Source organism: Vulpes lagopus, chromosome 1 (genome assembly GCF_018345385.1).
Source record: "Vulpes lagopus strain Blue_001 chromosome 1, ASM1834538v1, whole genome shotgun sequence".
NCBI lineage: Eukaryota > Metazoa > Chordata > Mammalia > Carnivora > Canidae > Vulpes > Vulpes lagopus.
Window position 1 is genome coordinate 71963769 of NC_054824.1, and position 16542 is coordinate 71980310.

Sequence of the window (16542 nt, forward strand, 5' to 3'; positions counted from 1 at the left end):
CAACCTTGCCGAGTAAGGTGCTGCACGCTACCACATATTCATTGCTCAATTGCACAATGCTGACAAGCAGCCCAGCCCAGTGGTTTTCAAAACGCTTTCATGCAAAAGCATTTTACATGTAAATGAAATGGAATTCAGAGATGGACAAAAGTGGTTTCAGTGAAAAATGATTTCTAAGCAGCTGCAGACTTCACACACTCTTAGCATGACTTGCAGAGTGACTGGTAGAAAACTGCTGCAGCCACAGCAGCTTTAAAGGCACGTCCTCAAAAAAAAATAAATAAAAAAAAAAAAAAAAAAAAAAAGGGATCCCTGGGTGGCGCAGTGGTTTAGCGCCTGCCTTTGGCCCAGGGCGCGATCCTGGAGACCCGGGATCGAATCCCACGTCGGGCTCCCAGTGCATGGAGCCTGCTTCTCTCTCTGCCTCTCTCTTTCCCTCTCTGTGTGACTATCATAAATAAAAAAAAATAAATAAAAAAAAAAAAGGCACGTCCTCTCATTTGCAGCTGGAACAAAACCATGAGGAGGCTGCAAATTCTTTGCTGCTCCCTCCTGAGACACACGCCTGCTTGCAGTCCCGTTCCCGTTGGCTAGCTTAGTGCTGGGCTGAGACTGTGTGGCAGAAGCTACACTAAGGCCAGGTCATATGCTTCACAGCTTCCGCTGGGACCTCTTGGAACACTAACTCAGGGACATAGCAGGCCCTGGGACTCTACCACTTTTTTTTTTTTTTTTTAAAGATTTTATTTATTCATGAGAGACACAGAGAGGCAGTGACACAGGTAGAGGGAGAAGCAGACTCCATGCCAGAAGCCTGATGTGGGACTCGATCCTGGGACTCCAGGATCACACCCTGGGCCAAAGGCAGGCACTAAACCACTGAGCCACCCAGGGATCTCCGGGACTCTACCACCTTGCTGGACAAACCAGACACTGGTTGACAATCCAGTGGGATTTTTTCTACCCTTGAGATAAACACCAGAGCCCCAGACACATGACAGACCTGTGGCACCAGCCTAGCCACCAGCTACAGACTGGTAGCCAGCAGACCTCACTCAATGGCGTAAGAATCATTCACCAGTGAAGGCCAGCTCTAATTCCCAGCCCGTGAGACTTCAACATACAAGAGAACAGATTTGAGACAGCTTGTTAAAACATCACTGGGGGGAGTAAATTCCCTAAAAACTCTCTACAGATCCCTGGGCACTATACTGCCAGAAGAGATAGAAAACCAACCCATCCCCAAAATCATTCCAGAAATTTTTTTTAATCCTTTTATTACTCTTTTTTAACAAACGGCCCCAGGGATAGGGGACCAGGGGAGGGGGGTGGAGGGGAAGCAAGGCCCCAGCCCCACAACCCCTCCCCACCCACCCCATTCCCCCTTATATATTTATAATCTATATACAAGCCCCGGGGGGTGGGGGGCAAGGGGAACTCCCTCAGCGGGATGGGGGCAATCCAGGCTCCTTGTCCCCTCGGGACCCAGGCTCCTCTGCCCGTCGGGAAGGCCCCTCTCGAGAAGGTGGCCCCGTCCGCTCCCAGGGCTTCGGCATCCAGCGCAGGGCATCCGGTGGAGAGGCCTGGGGAACAGGCACATGTGCAAAAATAAGTCCTACTGGGATGCCAGGGATGGAAAGACAGGAATTCAGATGGTAACTCTTGGATTCAGACTTGGGGCCACAGGGGGTCTTTCCTTCACCTGCTGGTAGAGGTCGATGCGCTGGGTGCGGAAGACTCCACTGTAGGTAGAAGGCGGGGCCTTGAGACGGGAATTCAGGCCAGAGAAGGACCTAAAGGAGAAGGGTGTCTGAGGCAAGCCTAACCTGCTCCCTGGTCCCCTAAGAAAGCCATATGGATGGGTAATCTGCATCCCCACACCCTCCTCCTCTTGCCTTCCAGATGGGGGAGTACGTGACGATCCAGGTCCTGCAAGGTTGCTGCTCAGTTTCCGATAATCCTGGAAGGGCTTTAGTTCCACTGGGTGCAGCTGAAAGAAAAAAAAAATTCATGAGCTTCCTGCCTTTCAACCCAATTGATCCTGAGATACTGAATCCCCACCCTAGCTCTTGGGAGATCCCTAACACTTCAGTTCCTGTACCTTACCTCTGCTCGCCCCAAGCTAGGGGCGAAAGGTCTCGCAGGTGAAGGCAGCACCCGAGTAGCAGGAGCAGGTGGGGGTCGTACAGCCAGGCTGGGGGGCTGCAGAGCAGGGCCCACAGGTAACAGAGAAAGGGGCGGTGGGGCAGGAGGTGGCGCTGGTGGCAGGGAGCCAAAGTTCACCACAGGCAGCTGTGAGTCCACCATGGGTAGAAGCATCTACAATAAGAAATACAGGTGGTGAGAGGGGTGTCGAGGGCAGGAAAAAATATCAGAAAACCAAAAATACAATCAGACAAATAAACCAGAGATTGAATAGAGAAACAGAATGAAGGGTGAATGGCAGGACAAAAGTTACCTGCTGGGCAGGGGCCCCTGAGGGGAGGAAGCCACTTTGGCCACTGGGTTGCAGAGGAGTAGAATAAAAATCTGAAGGGGATGGCAGATCCTGGCGCACCTGCTGGGGACAACAGGGAGCAATGTCAACTGTCCCAAAAGCATTCCCCCGCCACCCCTAACCCCCGAAGCCCAGCACCTGCCCATCTCTCACCTGAAGCAAAGGTGGGTCGGGCAAAGGGCTGGGGCAGAAAGCTGGAGAGTACAGGAAGGAAGGTGGAGGGTACAGGATTCCTCCAGCTGGCAACTTCCCCAGCTCTGTTGCTTGCAGTGCAGAGAAATCCAAAAACTGGCCCTTGACAGCTACCCCAGAAAGCAGTGCTGAGGGGGGCGCTGGGCCCGGGGGGAGGTACAGGGGCTGTGATCTGAAGGGAGGCAAAATTTAGGTGCAGAGGAAGGAATCAGGAAGCCAGAATCACTTACTCCTTTGTTCTGAGCTAAAAGTCTACCAGCTTCTGGTACCCCTGAAACAGGCCTCCCCACTGAAACACAGTTCATTTCCTTCTGAGATCCACAGGCATCCAATCTTACCTGTAAGGGTGAAGAGAGGGTGTCCCAGGACGAAAACCTCCATTGTTGGGATGTAACTGAGAGTCTATGGCTCCTCCCGAGACCTGTGGGAGGGGCAAGGCTGGAATAGCTCCAGTTTTTCTGGTCAAGAAAAGATTGCCCACCCCACCTACCTCAGTAAAAGCAAAAAGAAAAACAAAACCATAAATAATGTTTTACAACTACACAAATTGGAAGGTTGGATTTTGAAGGACAGCAGGCAGAAGGGGTTCATGGGATAGGGAGCAGGCAGGTCACTTACCTGGGAAACGGGAGGCCCGGGACTGCTATAGAAGACTTCTGGGTACAAGCGCTGGCCTGAGGAGCTGGGCTCTGGGCCACAGTGCCCAGAGCCCAGGTTCTTGGATTGTGGCTCAGCTGAGGCAGAAGCACTGGGGAGCAGCTCCCAGTCTCGGGATATGGGGATGGCCTGTAAAGAAGCCTGGTCAGAAGCAAAGTCAGCTTCCCTGACGTCCATCGAGGTCACACCCAGCCATCATCTCCATAACTGAAGACCTTTCCACCAAGCTCTCATTGTCCCACTCACCTCGGTGACTGATGCTGCTAGCTCCTTCTCTGCTTTTAAACTGTCTCCTACCACTAGGCGCAACTCTGAGTCCTGTGGTAGTGATGCAAAGGAGATCATTCTGTGGCTCAAGATGCATATCCTCCACATCCCACCTCCAATCCTTTCCTCCTCTCCACCCACCCCAAGGTGCTCAGATCCTGTCCATGCACACCTTGTCACTGGTGCCAAACTGGACGGGGGGACCAGGTCGATGGGATGGCCGGAGGGAGCCAGACTCTGGGCCTCGGTCTGTACGTTGCAATCTTTCTGTGCCAATGGGGCCAGGGGGCAGAGGCTGCTCCCGGGGCAGCTCCTGGGTTGGGGAAGTAAAGGAAATTTAGGCAAATGAAGGAATGTCCAGGACACACAAGAACAGGAAGGAGGAGAAAAACATAGGGCCAAATTCAGAGTTTCAAAAACATTCCTCTTTTATCTTTTTTACCTTTCTGTCCCCATCATGGGGAGCAGGTGGCCGTCTCCTAGGAGGTTCAGAGGGTTCAGAGCCAGGTGGACCCTCACCAGGAACAGCATTCAGGGGTGAGGGGCCTCCAGGCCGCTTGGGAGGCCCCTCTGCTGCCCCCTTGAGTCCTCCATCAGGGGAACTTCGCTGGCTGCAGGGACCTGATGACACCTGAGAATCCCCACTCAGGTCCACCCCACTGTCAGACTGACTCATCTGAGAGGAGTGGAGAAGGAATTAGTTAAGTCAAGGTAGAAAGCACCCCAATACCTGACTGATGTTTGACAAATAACACAACTACGTGACTACATAGCCCCAGACACCCAGAACAGGTGGAGAAGAATCCCAGCTCAGATACTCCCTCCCATCGTCACTTACTTCTGTTCCAGCCACGTCCTCGAAAGGGCTCAGGGGTTCCATCCAGGGCTCCAGGGAGCCAGGCCGGTAACTATTCCGGGTAGTGGCTGGGAAGAGGACCAGACAGCAGAAGTGAGAGACCATCCCGAGGCTGCCCTTTTGGTCCTCTGACAGAGCCCTTCCCCTGCTACCACTCCATCTTACCAGTATGTAAACGGTTCCAGATGTGGGGGGTCAGGGCCTCTGTCCCTGTATCTCTGCACTCTCCCTGAGGGCCTGGGCCCTCAGGCTTGGGGCCCAAGAAACCAGAGCTATGAGAAGGCGGCAAAGATTCCTAAAGGTGAAGAAGGCCAGAAACAAAACATGAATGAGGTGGGGGCTGGGGACTGGAAGAGCCTGAGCCAGAGTGAGGTGTGGGGCAAAAAGGGACTAATAACTGAGAATCTGGGGTGAGGACACAGAGACGAGAACAGGACAATGGAGAAAAGACAAAAAAGGACTATAGAGCAGTAAAGCACAACCTCAAGCTTCATCCCTCACCTCCTGCAGCAGCTCTGGTTTTCTGGGAGGCCGCTCCCGTCGTTTTGGGGGGAAGGGATTAACCCCGGCAGAGTCCCGGGGAGTCCCGCTCACTCCCCTCACCATCAGCCCTGGCTCCTCGAAGTGGGGGTCTGGGAAAAAGGCAGTATCTGTCAGCTTCTACTCTGCGCTACCACTGAGCCTAGCCTTTCCTGCTACTTGGCTCCCAATCCTTCCACCCTTGTCCAGTACAGACACCAAGCGTCAAGGTCCCCTGGCCAGACTCTTCCCCCTCTGCCACTGGACCTTCTTCGCTGGGGATGGAGACATTCCCGCCCTCAGCCCTCCAGCTTACCTGAACTAACGCTGTTGTTGTTAGCGGCCCTCTCAGGGTCATATCGGGTTGGGGGCCGAGTGGAGGGGCCTTGAGGGGTCTGGGAAGGCCCAGGCTTGGGCCTTGGGTGCCCCACTGGTGCAGCTGCACTCCCCTGGCGGCTGCTGAGTTGGGCCAGAGCCTGTTGGATGCCAGCGGGGTTGCTGTGGATAACTTGGTCCAGGCGGAAGACAGCAGAACTGCTGGAGGGTGGAGGAGGCAGAGGAAGCCCTGGGGGCCGCTCCTCTGGAGGTCGGCTGAAGAAAATGGAACAGAGCTTTAGCTAGGATACTTCTGGAATTGTTAACTCCTTCCCTACCAGTCAATCTTATAACCCCTTCCTCTTGCCTGTTAAAACCCAGGTGTTTCCAACTACGTCTAATGAAATCCTTGTGCCTAGGGCTATACGGTGAAAAGCAAAGAACAGAAAAGACACAGTTGCTCCTCACTCAATCAATTGCTTTCCAGTTACTTTCCCTAGACACGGGTGTTCCGTGCCCAGCATCCCCTGTGCCCTCACATATCAAACTTCACCGCAATCAACTGAACCTTCCCTTCATGTTCTCTCCCCTCTTCCACTATTCCGCCTTAAAAATAAACTGAACAGCCCGTCCCTACCCACCTCCGGTTCTTGGGAGAGGGCCAGCTCCTCTTATCCCCTCGCCCTGGGCCGGTCCTTCCTCCAGGTCCCCCACCACCTCCTCCACTGCTGCTGCCACCACTGCCAGCTTTGTTGCCTGGGCCCGGGCGCCGGTTCTGCCTCTCCATGCCTGGCCGCTGACTTGAGAAGCTCCGCTTGCTCAAATCCTTGGCTCTCTGGCTCAGATCTCCACGGGACACGGTTGAAATGCCTGGTCCGGTTCCACCTCCGCTGCCCCCAGGAGTTCCCACGCCTTTGGGGGTCAGCAGTGCTGGTGGGGGAGCCTCCTTGTCCCCCCGGCGCTCACCGGCAAAGTCGCTGCTCTCTGATGCAGTCTCCCATTCCTCATTAGCTTGATCAGAGTTCTGGTTTGACAGATCAGGAGATTTGGCAGCTGCCCGGCGAGGGGGTGGGGGCACAGACACTGTTGTGTGTGTCTCCTCTGCTCCAGAGCCGGGGGCTGGAAGGGCTAGGGAAGAGGGCTTGCCCTCTGCCCCTCTGGCAGCATTCTCTCGTTCCTGTTTCAGCCTCCGGAACCGAGGCGGTTTGTCCTGCTGCTGAGCCCTCCCATGCCGCCTCCGTCGGGGTCGTTCTCCGTCTTCCACACCCATACCCATGTTGCTGCCTCCACTGCTGCCTCCCCGGGTCACGGGGGACAGACGCCCTGGGATCAGCTTCTCTTTCAAAGGCTCCTTATTTGGTGGCAAAGGAGCTGCTGGAGGCTTCTTGGGAGCCAGGGACTTGGTTGGAGGGCTCCAGCCTGGACAAATGGGTGGAGGGGGCCGCCCTCCCCCTCGCCCCCGGCGTGATGGCACTCCTCTGGGAGTGAAGACGCGCCCACCTCGAGCAGTCGAAAAGCGGGCTGGGGCTGGCGAAGGAGGGGCTCCTGATGGTGGAGGAGCAAGAGAGACTTGGGTGAGCACTCTTTCCTTGGTGGGGGGAGCTTCCTTGTCTGAGGGGGCCAGATCGCTCTCGTGGGTCTCACTGCCCGTTTCTGAACCCCGCTGTCGGCGCCGCTTGGGGATCTCTTCATACTCTGAACCCTCGCTTCGTGTCTCGCTGGCAGTGCGACCTCGAGGAGGATGGTTCAGTCCCCCTGCTCCACCTCCACGCCCATCATCTCCCCGGAACTCTCGGTAACTGCGGAACTCTCGGCTTCGGGCTCCCCGCCCCCGGCCCCCGTAAGTCCCCCGAAAGCCCCTCCCCCTGGCAAAATACTCGCCTCGGCCCCGGCCCCGACAAGAGGCAGGACCCACTCTTTCATAGGAGTAATCCCTCCGAAGCCTAGGGGCAGGGGAAAGATTCCCACTAGGTGGGGTCTCCTTGGGGATCCCCATCTTCCCCTTTGCCGTCTTGAGGAGCTCTGGCTTTGGAACCTTGGGGCTTTCATCACTCTGCTCCAGGGGCTTGGGAGACAGCTCTTCAGCTTTTGTAGGTGGTAGGGGTTTCTTTATAGGCCCAGCCCGGCGGGGAGGGGCCCCTGATTCCTCTGGAGGGATCCCACGACGACTGCTGCCTGGGCGAGGGCCCCAGCGGGTCTCAGTGCGGCTCTCTCTGCGAGGTGGAGGGGGGCCTTGTCCTCCAACTCCTCGGGCAGGCTTTCGGCTGGCTTCTGTCCCCATCAGCTGTGGAGTCTCCTCCTTGGGGGTATCCTTTTTGGGTGGTGGAGCCTGTATCTTAGTGGCTTCATCACTGCCTGGGGGCCAGGGGAGTGGACGGGACCCTGGGGGAGTGGGTTCATCCAGAGGGAAGCGAGGGATTGGGGGCCCAGTGGCTCCATTCTCAGGAAAGCCTGGATAACTGGCCAGATAGGGTGGTGGGGGAGGTACTGGAGGGGTCTCACTCCTAAAAAGGGACACGCAAAAAAATGAAAATTAAGTATCGGAGAATGAGAAAAAACGGAACTAGGTAGAGAAAGAGAATACTATTACTACCCCGACACTCCTCTAATGTTTATTCCTGTCACCTCACCAATAATCCCAAGGTCCTCTTTTCCTAGCCCAAATCCTTTCACTGGCAATGCACCCACTTCCACTGCTCAGACTCACCGCATCCCCTTGTCATCCTCATCGGCAGCCTGGCGCAGTGGGGAGGTAAGCGGGCGGGGGTCAGTGGATGTGGTGGTGAAGACATCTCCTACCCAGGCCAACTTTGGATCCACTGGTGGGGTGCCCCGATCCCGTAAGAGGGGAGGTGCATGACGCTCAAATGGCTCTGAGTTTGAACCCCCACTGTCTGAGCGCTCTCGGGGAACTAAGCCTAAGAAAACAAGAGGGACGAGAAAGCTAGCCCTCTTCTATGTGATAGGCCATCCAGCTCAAAAAGCATCTCTCCCCCCATCTACTTCTGTTAGTCACGTCGACGTCCACTCCTCCAGCTTTTACTCCCTCCAAGTCTGGTCCTGACATGCTCCCCTGAAAGTGTTATCTGATCCACTCAGCTTCCCTATGAATGAATCGATGATCACTTCTTGGCCTTCTGTTTAAAATCAAGTGTATGAATGAATCAATGAATTGCCCCCCCCCCCAATAAATCTGGCCAATGAAAGCCCCCTTTTTTCCTTCCTAAGGCCATTCCTGAAACAAAGAGCAATCTCAGCAACATTAAGCACACACCCTCCCTCCTTACCCAGGGGCCCTTCGTCCACAGCAATTTCCTGGGACTGCAGCGTCCCCTACCCACCCCTCAAAGGCCCTTACCAGAGGGATGCACACCAGGAGGGTAGAAGTCCAGAGGGGGCCGGCCCTGGAGGAGCCGGGGATCCACATAAGGAGGTATCATCATCCAGCGGGGATCAAAGTTCATCGGGGGCATGGGTGGGGGCCGGCCCAAAGCACCTGGGTACAGAGCCTTGGGGGGCGGTGGCGGAGCCTGTGGAGCTGGCACAGCCCCCATGGTCACAGGCTGCGGTGGTGATGGTGGTACCGGAGCAGGTGGAGCAGAACCCTGTTGATGCTGCTGCCACTGCTGCTGTTGCTGCTGCTTCAAAAGCTGCTCCTGGGGAAAGACAACAGAGGCCATCAAAACCCTTGCCTTGCCCCTAACAGAAAAAACAAGCCCAGAAGCAACGTTAACACATAGACGTAACAAAGATCAGGACTTAAAAAAATAAAAAATAAAAGATCAGTACTAAATAAAAGCCAGGATGACACACTGGAAACAGTTATAGTAGAGGGATTCAAGCTGACACCTTACAACAGGTACACATGGAGCAGGGAGGGAAATAGCTCTTACCAAGGGAAAAAATGCTCTCACCTGCTGCTGTCGCTGGAACCGTGGCGGCAACGACTTCTGGTATTTGGGGTAGCCCAAGCCCTGGCTGGGGGGCTGTCGGGTGGGACCGACCCCATCACCTTTGGGTTCCACCTTTGGGGCAGGGGTCGTGGCAGGAGAGGGAACCTCTTCTGGTTGTTCAGAACCCTCTTTTGAGGATTGTTGTGGTTCAACTGCATCGACAAAAAGATAATCAGAGTGACCGAGTTTGTGGAGAGACCTGCCACAAAACACCTCCAGGCACTCAACTCTAGAGCACCCTCTCTAAAGATAAGCGCTTACTTCAAGAACCAATGATGATGGAGTGAACTTCCCAAAAAAACCACCAAAACAGACACTGTCTTCAGTCTCACTCCATGCTAACCTAATGGCAAGTGCTTCAGACCACTACTCATCCAGGAATGCAGATAGTAAAACCTTTCCCACCTTAGATACCCGCACGCACAAAGGGACTCCCTTTTTCTCTGCCACTGATAATCCAATAAACTGAAACAACTGCCTCCCATCCATACCACCTACACCCTCAGCCCCAAGAGAAGAGATGTGACACCTGGTAGTACCCTATCCCCATCACCATACCTGGGCTGGCTTCGAAGCTGCCACTGCTGGCGCTACTGGTACTGCCACCACCACTCACCAGGGTGGGAGCTGGAGCCACACCTGGAGTGGGGGTGGATTGGAAAGGGGGGGACTGTGTCGGCTCTTCTGGTTCTTTCTCTGGGGTCGGGGCTGGTGCGGGTGGAGGAGCTGGAGGTGCAGAATTTTCTTTGGGGACTGCAGGTGGCTGAGCTGGGGCAGGAGCAGGAGCAGGTGGGACAGCAGGCTCTGCTTTGAGCCGCTTGTCAGGTGCCCCAAACTTCTCATCCAGTCGCTTGAGCTTTTCAGCACAGGCTGCCCGGCGCTCCTCCTGCATGCGACGCTCTTCCTCTTCACGCCGGCGCCGGGCCCGCTCCACAGCCAAGGAGATCTCAGATGAAGATTGTTTTCGCCGCTGCCGCCAGGCCTCATCCTCATCTTCAGGTGCTAGGGGCTTGCAAGGAGGGCCCCCCCGATCCTGTCAATGGGCAGACCCGTCAGGGCCAGAGGTATCAGTCATCAAGTTTCTTATCTTTGTCACATACTGATCAACTGTCTCTAGCTGTAGGGGCAGGAACTGGCCTTGGGTTGGTGGCCTTTTGGGTAGGGACCAACTTGTCCTATTCTTACTTCTTCGCTCCTTTCAGAGACCCAAATACCCAGGCCTCGTTTTTCCTCACTAGCATCCCAATTGCTTTTAACCCAGAATCCTCTAACACCAAAGAGGCTCCAAACCTTTTCAGAGATGCTCCACTGCTTTACACTTCCTGTAGCCCATTCCTGACCCTCCCTCCAGCTTTCTCAATTACTAGTGCTTCAACTTCTCAGCAGACACTCCTCTCCCACAACTGACCCTTCTCAACCCCTCATTGTAGACACTCACTGGGTAGTCCCCAGGGGGGCCCCAGTTCCCGGCGGGGCCCCGGTGAGGTGGGGGTGGGGGAGGCTTTGGGGCAGGAGGCCCCGGCTCTGTCTCTGGAGGCCGAGAGGTCTCTGCCCAGGCCGTCTTGGGAGGGGGCAGTTCGCTGCCGGGGGAGTTGCCCTTTTTGCCATCTGCTTCAGGGGGCCGTTCCTCACCAGCAGCTGATTGGGACTCCTTGCTGTGAGCAGACCAACAGTGGAATTAAAATCAGTTAGAAACCAGCTCCTTTAAGAGGGTATTACTTGCAAGAGAAACTGAGCCCCCTAACTCACTGGCCCTCAGCTCCCTCCTCATCAGAGTCTCGCCCGTCTTCCTCATCGCTGAACTTGAGCTTTTCAGTGTAGTCGACCTCTTCGTGGGCCCCTGTGGGGGGAAAGTGAAAACTGATAACCCAAGCATTCTGTTCTCCAATCTCATAACTTTTGGAACACAGGAAGGGGTCACTCCCAACACCAAACTCCTCTGAATGAAGCCACAGTGTGGGTCTTCTCATTCCCATACGTCAGTTCTTTACCAGAACTTGGCTTTCCGCCATGTGTCTGCCCTACCCTTCAGCGTCTTTTTCTCCCACACAATCCCCCGTTTATTCATCAGATTTTGCCTTTTGAAACCAAAACGTTTCATCCTTCATATGTACTAACCTGCCCAACCTTCATCATTCTCCTGGTCCAACTGGTCAAACTCTTTGAGATTATCCTCTTTGAGAATCGAAGGCCGACCCACAGGCTCTACAAGGCGCATTGGCGGCCCTGAACCCCGAGGACCCCCCACACGGGGGAAACGGCTGTGTGTGAAAAGACAAATAGAGAGTAAAAGATGGCATGTTGTAGAACCACATACAGCCTCTAGGCTAGAAGACCATCTTCCTTCCTAAGAGGCTTCCCTTGTCTCCAACCACAAACCCAGACCTGGATTACTCACCTGGGCCCATCAGGAGTAGGGTATCGGTAAGGCCCCTGGGGTCCATAGGGCGGAGGAAACGGGAGATATGGGGGATACATCTGCAAAAAGGCCCAACAGTAGCTGCTTAGAGGGACAAATACGCAGCCAGCTCCCTAAACCTGTTAGCCTTCCTGTCCCCTTCAAAGGCTAAGTCCTAACTGCTAACTCTCCAGCTTCAAGGGCAACCACTCCAAAATAAGATATGCACACTCACGAAGGGCGGCATCATTCCGCGGTAGGGAGGGAACTGGGGCGGGCCCGAAGGCTGTAGCGCCCCCCGGGGATCATGGCTGTGATGAAGTTTGGAGTCTGGGCCCTCCAGCTCATCAGTGCCACGCCCGCCTCCGTCCCTCCAAGTTGTAGAATCTGTATTTTGAAGAAGACAAAGAGGAACATAGCCAAAAATGATGAGGAACAAGGTGAATAAGCCAACACTTAGCTCTGAGGTGGACTAAGGTATTGTTCTGGGCAAAATATAACCACCCACCCCCCCATTCAACTCACAAATGGCAACCACTCACTTTGGGGGCGGAGGCTTGGTCCGGGCCCAGACGACTGTTCGGCAGACTCCCTTTCCTTGGCAGCCTTGTCCTGGTCGCCAGCCGCCTGCAGGGTCGGAAATTCCTCTCGAGAGAATCGTGACAGTAGGCTTGATGCCCTTCCACCTGTTGGCGTGCAGAATAGCAAACCAAAAAAATCACATTTACTGAGAAGATACTAAAAAACTGAAGGCTGGTCAGTACCAAATCATCAAATTCTTTTCAAACTCATGCACTATTACATTGTGTACACATTCCCCAAGAAACAAGGTCAGTCCTGGGATACCCCCTCACCCTCGCTTACGTGATCCATGAAACTGAACATGAGGACCAAAATTTAGCCAGAGGACTGAAAACACTTTCCTAAATTGAGTGAACACTCCTGCCTACCACAGTGGACAGAGCAAGCTCCCCAAGCAGCCCTGCACTCACCATCTCCATGTGCTCCATGGGTGACGCTGGCTTGTGCCCAAGACTTTACCCCGCTTGGAACCGAAGGAGTGTTCTGAGGAAGCAGAGAAATAATAAACAGCGATGTGGGTATTGGAACTACAAACCATTCTAGCCACCAGTCCTTTGATGCCATCCAGTTCCTCATACCTCGGGGGCTGCTGCGGGTCGTTTCTGTTGGTTGGAGGCAGGCGTCTGTGAAGCCGGCAGTGGCTGCGATTCCGGCGGCTGAGCGGTTGAGGCATCGGAACTAAGAGGATGGTAGAACAGAAAGATTATCTGGAACCTGAGATGCCTCCCCTACTTCTCCAATTGGTGGAGGACAGAAAGTAGACCCAAGCCCATGTGTTATTATTTGCAAGCACTTGTGACAAAATACTATAACCTAGTCAACCCACATACAGTGTCATCTGTTTGTTGTTCCCTTCCTTCTACCTGACACAAAGCTAAAAGTGTCATTCCTGAGACCTCTAATGGGAGCCCTCGCATTGCCAAGAAAGGAGCTTCCCTCAGTCTCTGGAGCTTAGGTGGCTGGGCTAGACTAGGCTCCGATCCATCCTGAAGTTCAAAGTTAAAATACTTATCACTCTGGGTCCCCCAGGCCTCTGTCTACCTCTTGGGGTCGGACTGCTCCTGTTTGCTTGCCCATCCTGTTCCGTCTTTCGGCACTAGTGAGACGTTGGGGTCATTGCCTTTGTTCTCAGCTTTCAGGCTTGGAAGGTTGGCTGGGGGTGGCATACGCCGGGCAATGGCAACTTTCCCGAGACTCTGCAGGCCATGGCGAGGGGCAACTGGAGAAAAGATGGGGAGGGTAAAAATACCCCAGGTGGGTGATCTGACAGTTTCCTACCCTAGGCCCCATTTATACCTCCTCAATATCGTTACCAACTTCTCTTAGAAACCACTCCTGCCTCTGTCCTCAGCAATCTCTGAAATTCCAGTGGAAACACTAAGATGCATTACACTTGATACTTCTCTGTTGGATGGTTCATCTTGAGCCTGCAGGGAGCAAGCTGGCCCCAGACTTCTCCAAGTCCACATTTCTTTGCCTCCAATTCTTACATGTCCAAAGACAAGGAACTACAGACATGCCTTTGTAGGAGGGTAACTGGTGTCCATCCAAAGCCCAATGTCCCCTATGGGACCCAAGATAAAGCTGGAAAGTCTTTAGTAATCCTCTAGTCTTCAGATACTTGTACCTCAACCGTTTCCCTTCAAAGAACTTTAAAATGTATGCCCCATTCATGCCCAGCCTTTGGGAATTAGGAACATCTTAGGAGGACCCTCACCAGCAGGTTTCTGGATCTCTAAGGACTTGCCCTTATATGTATCAAACAGGTTGAGCGAGGAATACTTCTTTCCATCCTTCCCCTTGGCAGTCGGCCCCGAGCGATCGGACATTGCGCTGGAAGCTCATTGAGTATGTTGGGTCCTGCAGGCACCTCCCCCAAAACGTGCCGGAGCCTGTGGGCCAGACACAAGGTGTTTCAGTCTCTGCTTCCTTTACTGACTCCAAGAGAAATCTAGATGCTCCTTTTCATTTTTCATTACAGGCCCAAATATGTGGCCCTCTGTCTTTTCCTCTAGCCTAATTCAAACTCCCCAGTCCCTTATTTTTAATTTTTATTTATTTATGATAGTCACACACAGAGAGAGAGAGAGGCAGAGACACAGGCAGAGGGAGAAGCAGGCTCCATGCACCGGGAGCCCGACGTGGGATTCAATCCTGGGTCTCCAGGATCGGGCCAAAGGCAGGCGCTAAACCACTGCGCCACCCAGGTATCCCTCCCCAGTCCCTTAAAAGCAACTCCCACAGAGCCCAAATGCCATGGTTCCTCTTCCCCCCAGATACCTCTTGCCAAGGAAATCCACATAAAAAATCCAATATCCTCCTAGTAGTATACACTCTTTTTTGGTGCCAGTCTATAAAAAGTAGCTGCTGCTTCATTATCCCAAGTAATAATCCCTTCTCCCTCCACAAAAAACATTCCAGAGATATATGATAAAACATGGCAAGTCCCAGTCCCAGAGAAAACCAGAAAGAGGCATAGGAACTCCATCCTGCAAGGAACAGAGCTTTCAATTTCTGACTTATCAGACACCAGCTCCCTAACTGTGCCCTTTCCCAGCAGCCTCACTCCCATCTGGGGAGGTTTGCACGAAGGTATGCCAGGAGTTTAACGATTTTACGAGCTTGCTCAGTCAGACTGGGGGCTAGTGCCAGAAAATTCCTCATGGAATTGGGGCTCTATATACTTCCAAGCTATAGAACACCAAGTATTTGGAATATTCACTCCATCTTTTCCCATTTGCCCCCATCCCAGCTCTTGGGAAAAAAAAAATGTGGTCTCCAAACGAAATAAACACTGGTGGGCTCTGGCTTACACTATGCAGATTTGAGAAAAACAATACATTATGGAGCCACCTCAAGCACACTGTAACCATGGGGCCAAAGCCAGAAACTACTTCATTTTCCTACCCTCAGTAAGAATGCCCATCAGCAGTCATTTCTTTCCCTACTATCCCTTCCTCCCTAAGCAGGCCGAACTCTGCATCGTCAGTCGGTTCCTGAGTGACCAGGCATTCATTTATAGGAAGGAATGGTGTACAGGAAAGACATGGGTGGTGGTGTTAAATCCAGGCAGGCCCACGATAAAAAACTCGGTAAAATCAGGATGAAAACCAAGAACTTTAAAATAGGTAAGATGAAGGAATGGGGGTTGCCGTGTAGGTGCTGAAAAGACTCCAATCTTTGGAGATAAATATATGATGGAAAAGGTTAGGAAAATGGTGGAGTAACACTAATAAAAGATGACAACACGAAAGCAGGTGAGAAATAATACTCAACCAGAAATGGTAAAGAAAGATACAAAGCAAAGTAAGAAGGCAATGTCAAGAGACCCAAGAAAAAAAGGGGGGTTCAAATAGAGAAGAGAAAGGCAAATAAAAATAGGGAAAATAAAAAAGCAGAGAAAGGCTGAACAACGTAGAAAGCAACGATGTAGGATAAAAGCAGGGTTTTAGGGTGGGAGTGACTCCAGGCGAAGAGGGGCGTCAAGAACGGGGAACCAGAGCACTGGGTGATGGGAAGGTGGCCCAACATGGAGGAAAGGAGACTCTCCGAGGATCGTCGGGCGCGGCCCACCAAAGAGTGGCGGCGAGGAAGGGGACCCACAGATTGGGGTGAAGAGGCTAACAGTGCAGCTAGGAGTGGGGAGCCAGGGGCCCAGGAGAGGGGTCGCCCCATGAACCCGGGAAGGCGGGTGGTTAGGGGCACGCCGCCACGGACTCCGGGTGAGGGGTTGGAGGTGCGGGTACCAAGCTGGGGTATCAGAGGGGGAGGGGCAGGCAGGCCCCGGCAGCAGGAGGACAAAATGGCGGCGGCTAATGGCAGCTTCTCCTCTCCCCCGGCCCGCCACCGCTGCCGCCGCCGCCACCGCCACCGCTCCCGCGCCGGAAAGGGGGGTTAGCACTCGGCTCCCCAGACTCACCTGGCCGGGTGCGCGGGGGTCGGGGACCGGGGCCTAGGGGCTCCCCGAGGTGGGATGGCGGTGGGGCGGGGGCGGATGGCGGCGGATGGCGCCGGGTTCGGCTCCTCCCGTCTCCCTCGCTCACTCCGCGGCTGGGCTCCGACTAACGGCCCATCCGGGCAACCGCCGCCCCCGGGAGCACCCCCCCCACCTCCCGCCTCCCTCGGCGCATGGCACGCCCCCTGATTTGCATAAAGGGCGGGGCACCATCTTCCCTAGCCTCCTTTACTTCGAGGGCTGTCCTTTTTTTTTTTTTTTTTAAAAGCAAGGCGTGCGGAGCAGGCACAGGTTATTTGCATAAAGAGGAAGGACTTTCAGGCGCTGGGACGCCGGTTGGCTAAAGAGACA

At 54.0% G+C, this 16542-nt stretch overlaps 1 protein-coding gene and 1 non-coding gene across 3 annotated transcripts; both read right to left on the minus strand.

The window, feature by feature from the left end:
- Positions 1 to 1293: 1293 nt before the first annotated feature.
- Positions 1294 to 16340, minus strand: PRRC2A (proline rich coiled-coil 2A). Of its 2 annotated transcripts, none has more exons than XM_041762468.1 (31): positions 16156 to 16340; positions 13954 to 14128; positions 13278 to 13455; positions 12815 to 12914; positions 12647 to 12719; positions 12197 to 12340; positions 11890 to 12041; positions 11655 to 11734; positions 11375 to 11517; positions 11006 to 11096; positions 10695 to 10911; positions 9815 to 10289; positions 9218 to 9408; positions 8662 to 8959; positions 8011 to 8221; positions 5945 to 7807; positions 5305 to 5579; positions 4971 to 5101; positions 4635 to 4764; positions 4452 to 4537; positions 4056 to 4289; positions 3786 to 3926; positions 3593 to 3664; positions 3308 to 3475; positions 3028 to 3110; positions 2651 to 2861; positions 2459 to 2557; positions 2107 to 2319; positions 1896 to 1990; positions 1703 to 1793; positions 1294 to 1583 (listed from the first exon to the last, which is right to left on the minus strand). In XM_041762468.1, the coding sequence occupies exons 2-31, from the start codon at positions 14063 to 14065 to the stop codon at positions 1443 to 1445; spliced, it is 6498 nt and encodes a 2165-aa protein (XP_041618402.1). In that variant the 5' UTR covers positions 14066 to 14128; positions 16156 to 16340; the 3' UTR covers positions 1294 to 1442. The 2 variants fall into 2 exon arrangements, with proteins under 2 accessions (XP_041618402.1, XP_041618398.1); XM_041762464.1 differs by having other exon boundaries at positions 2459 to 2560.
- On the minus strand, positions 13639 to 13769 carry LOC121475354. Its single transcript, XR_005983729.1, has one exon. It is a non-coding gene; the product is annotated as a small nucleolar RNA SNORA38 (small nucleolar RNA).
- Positions 16341 to 16542: the final 202 nt, after the last annotated feature.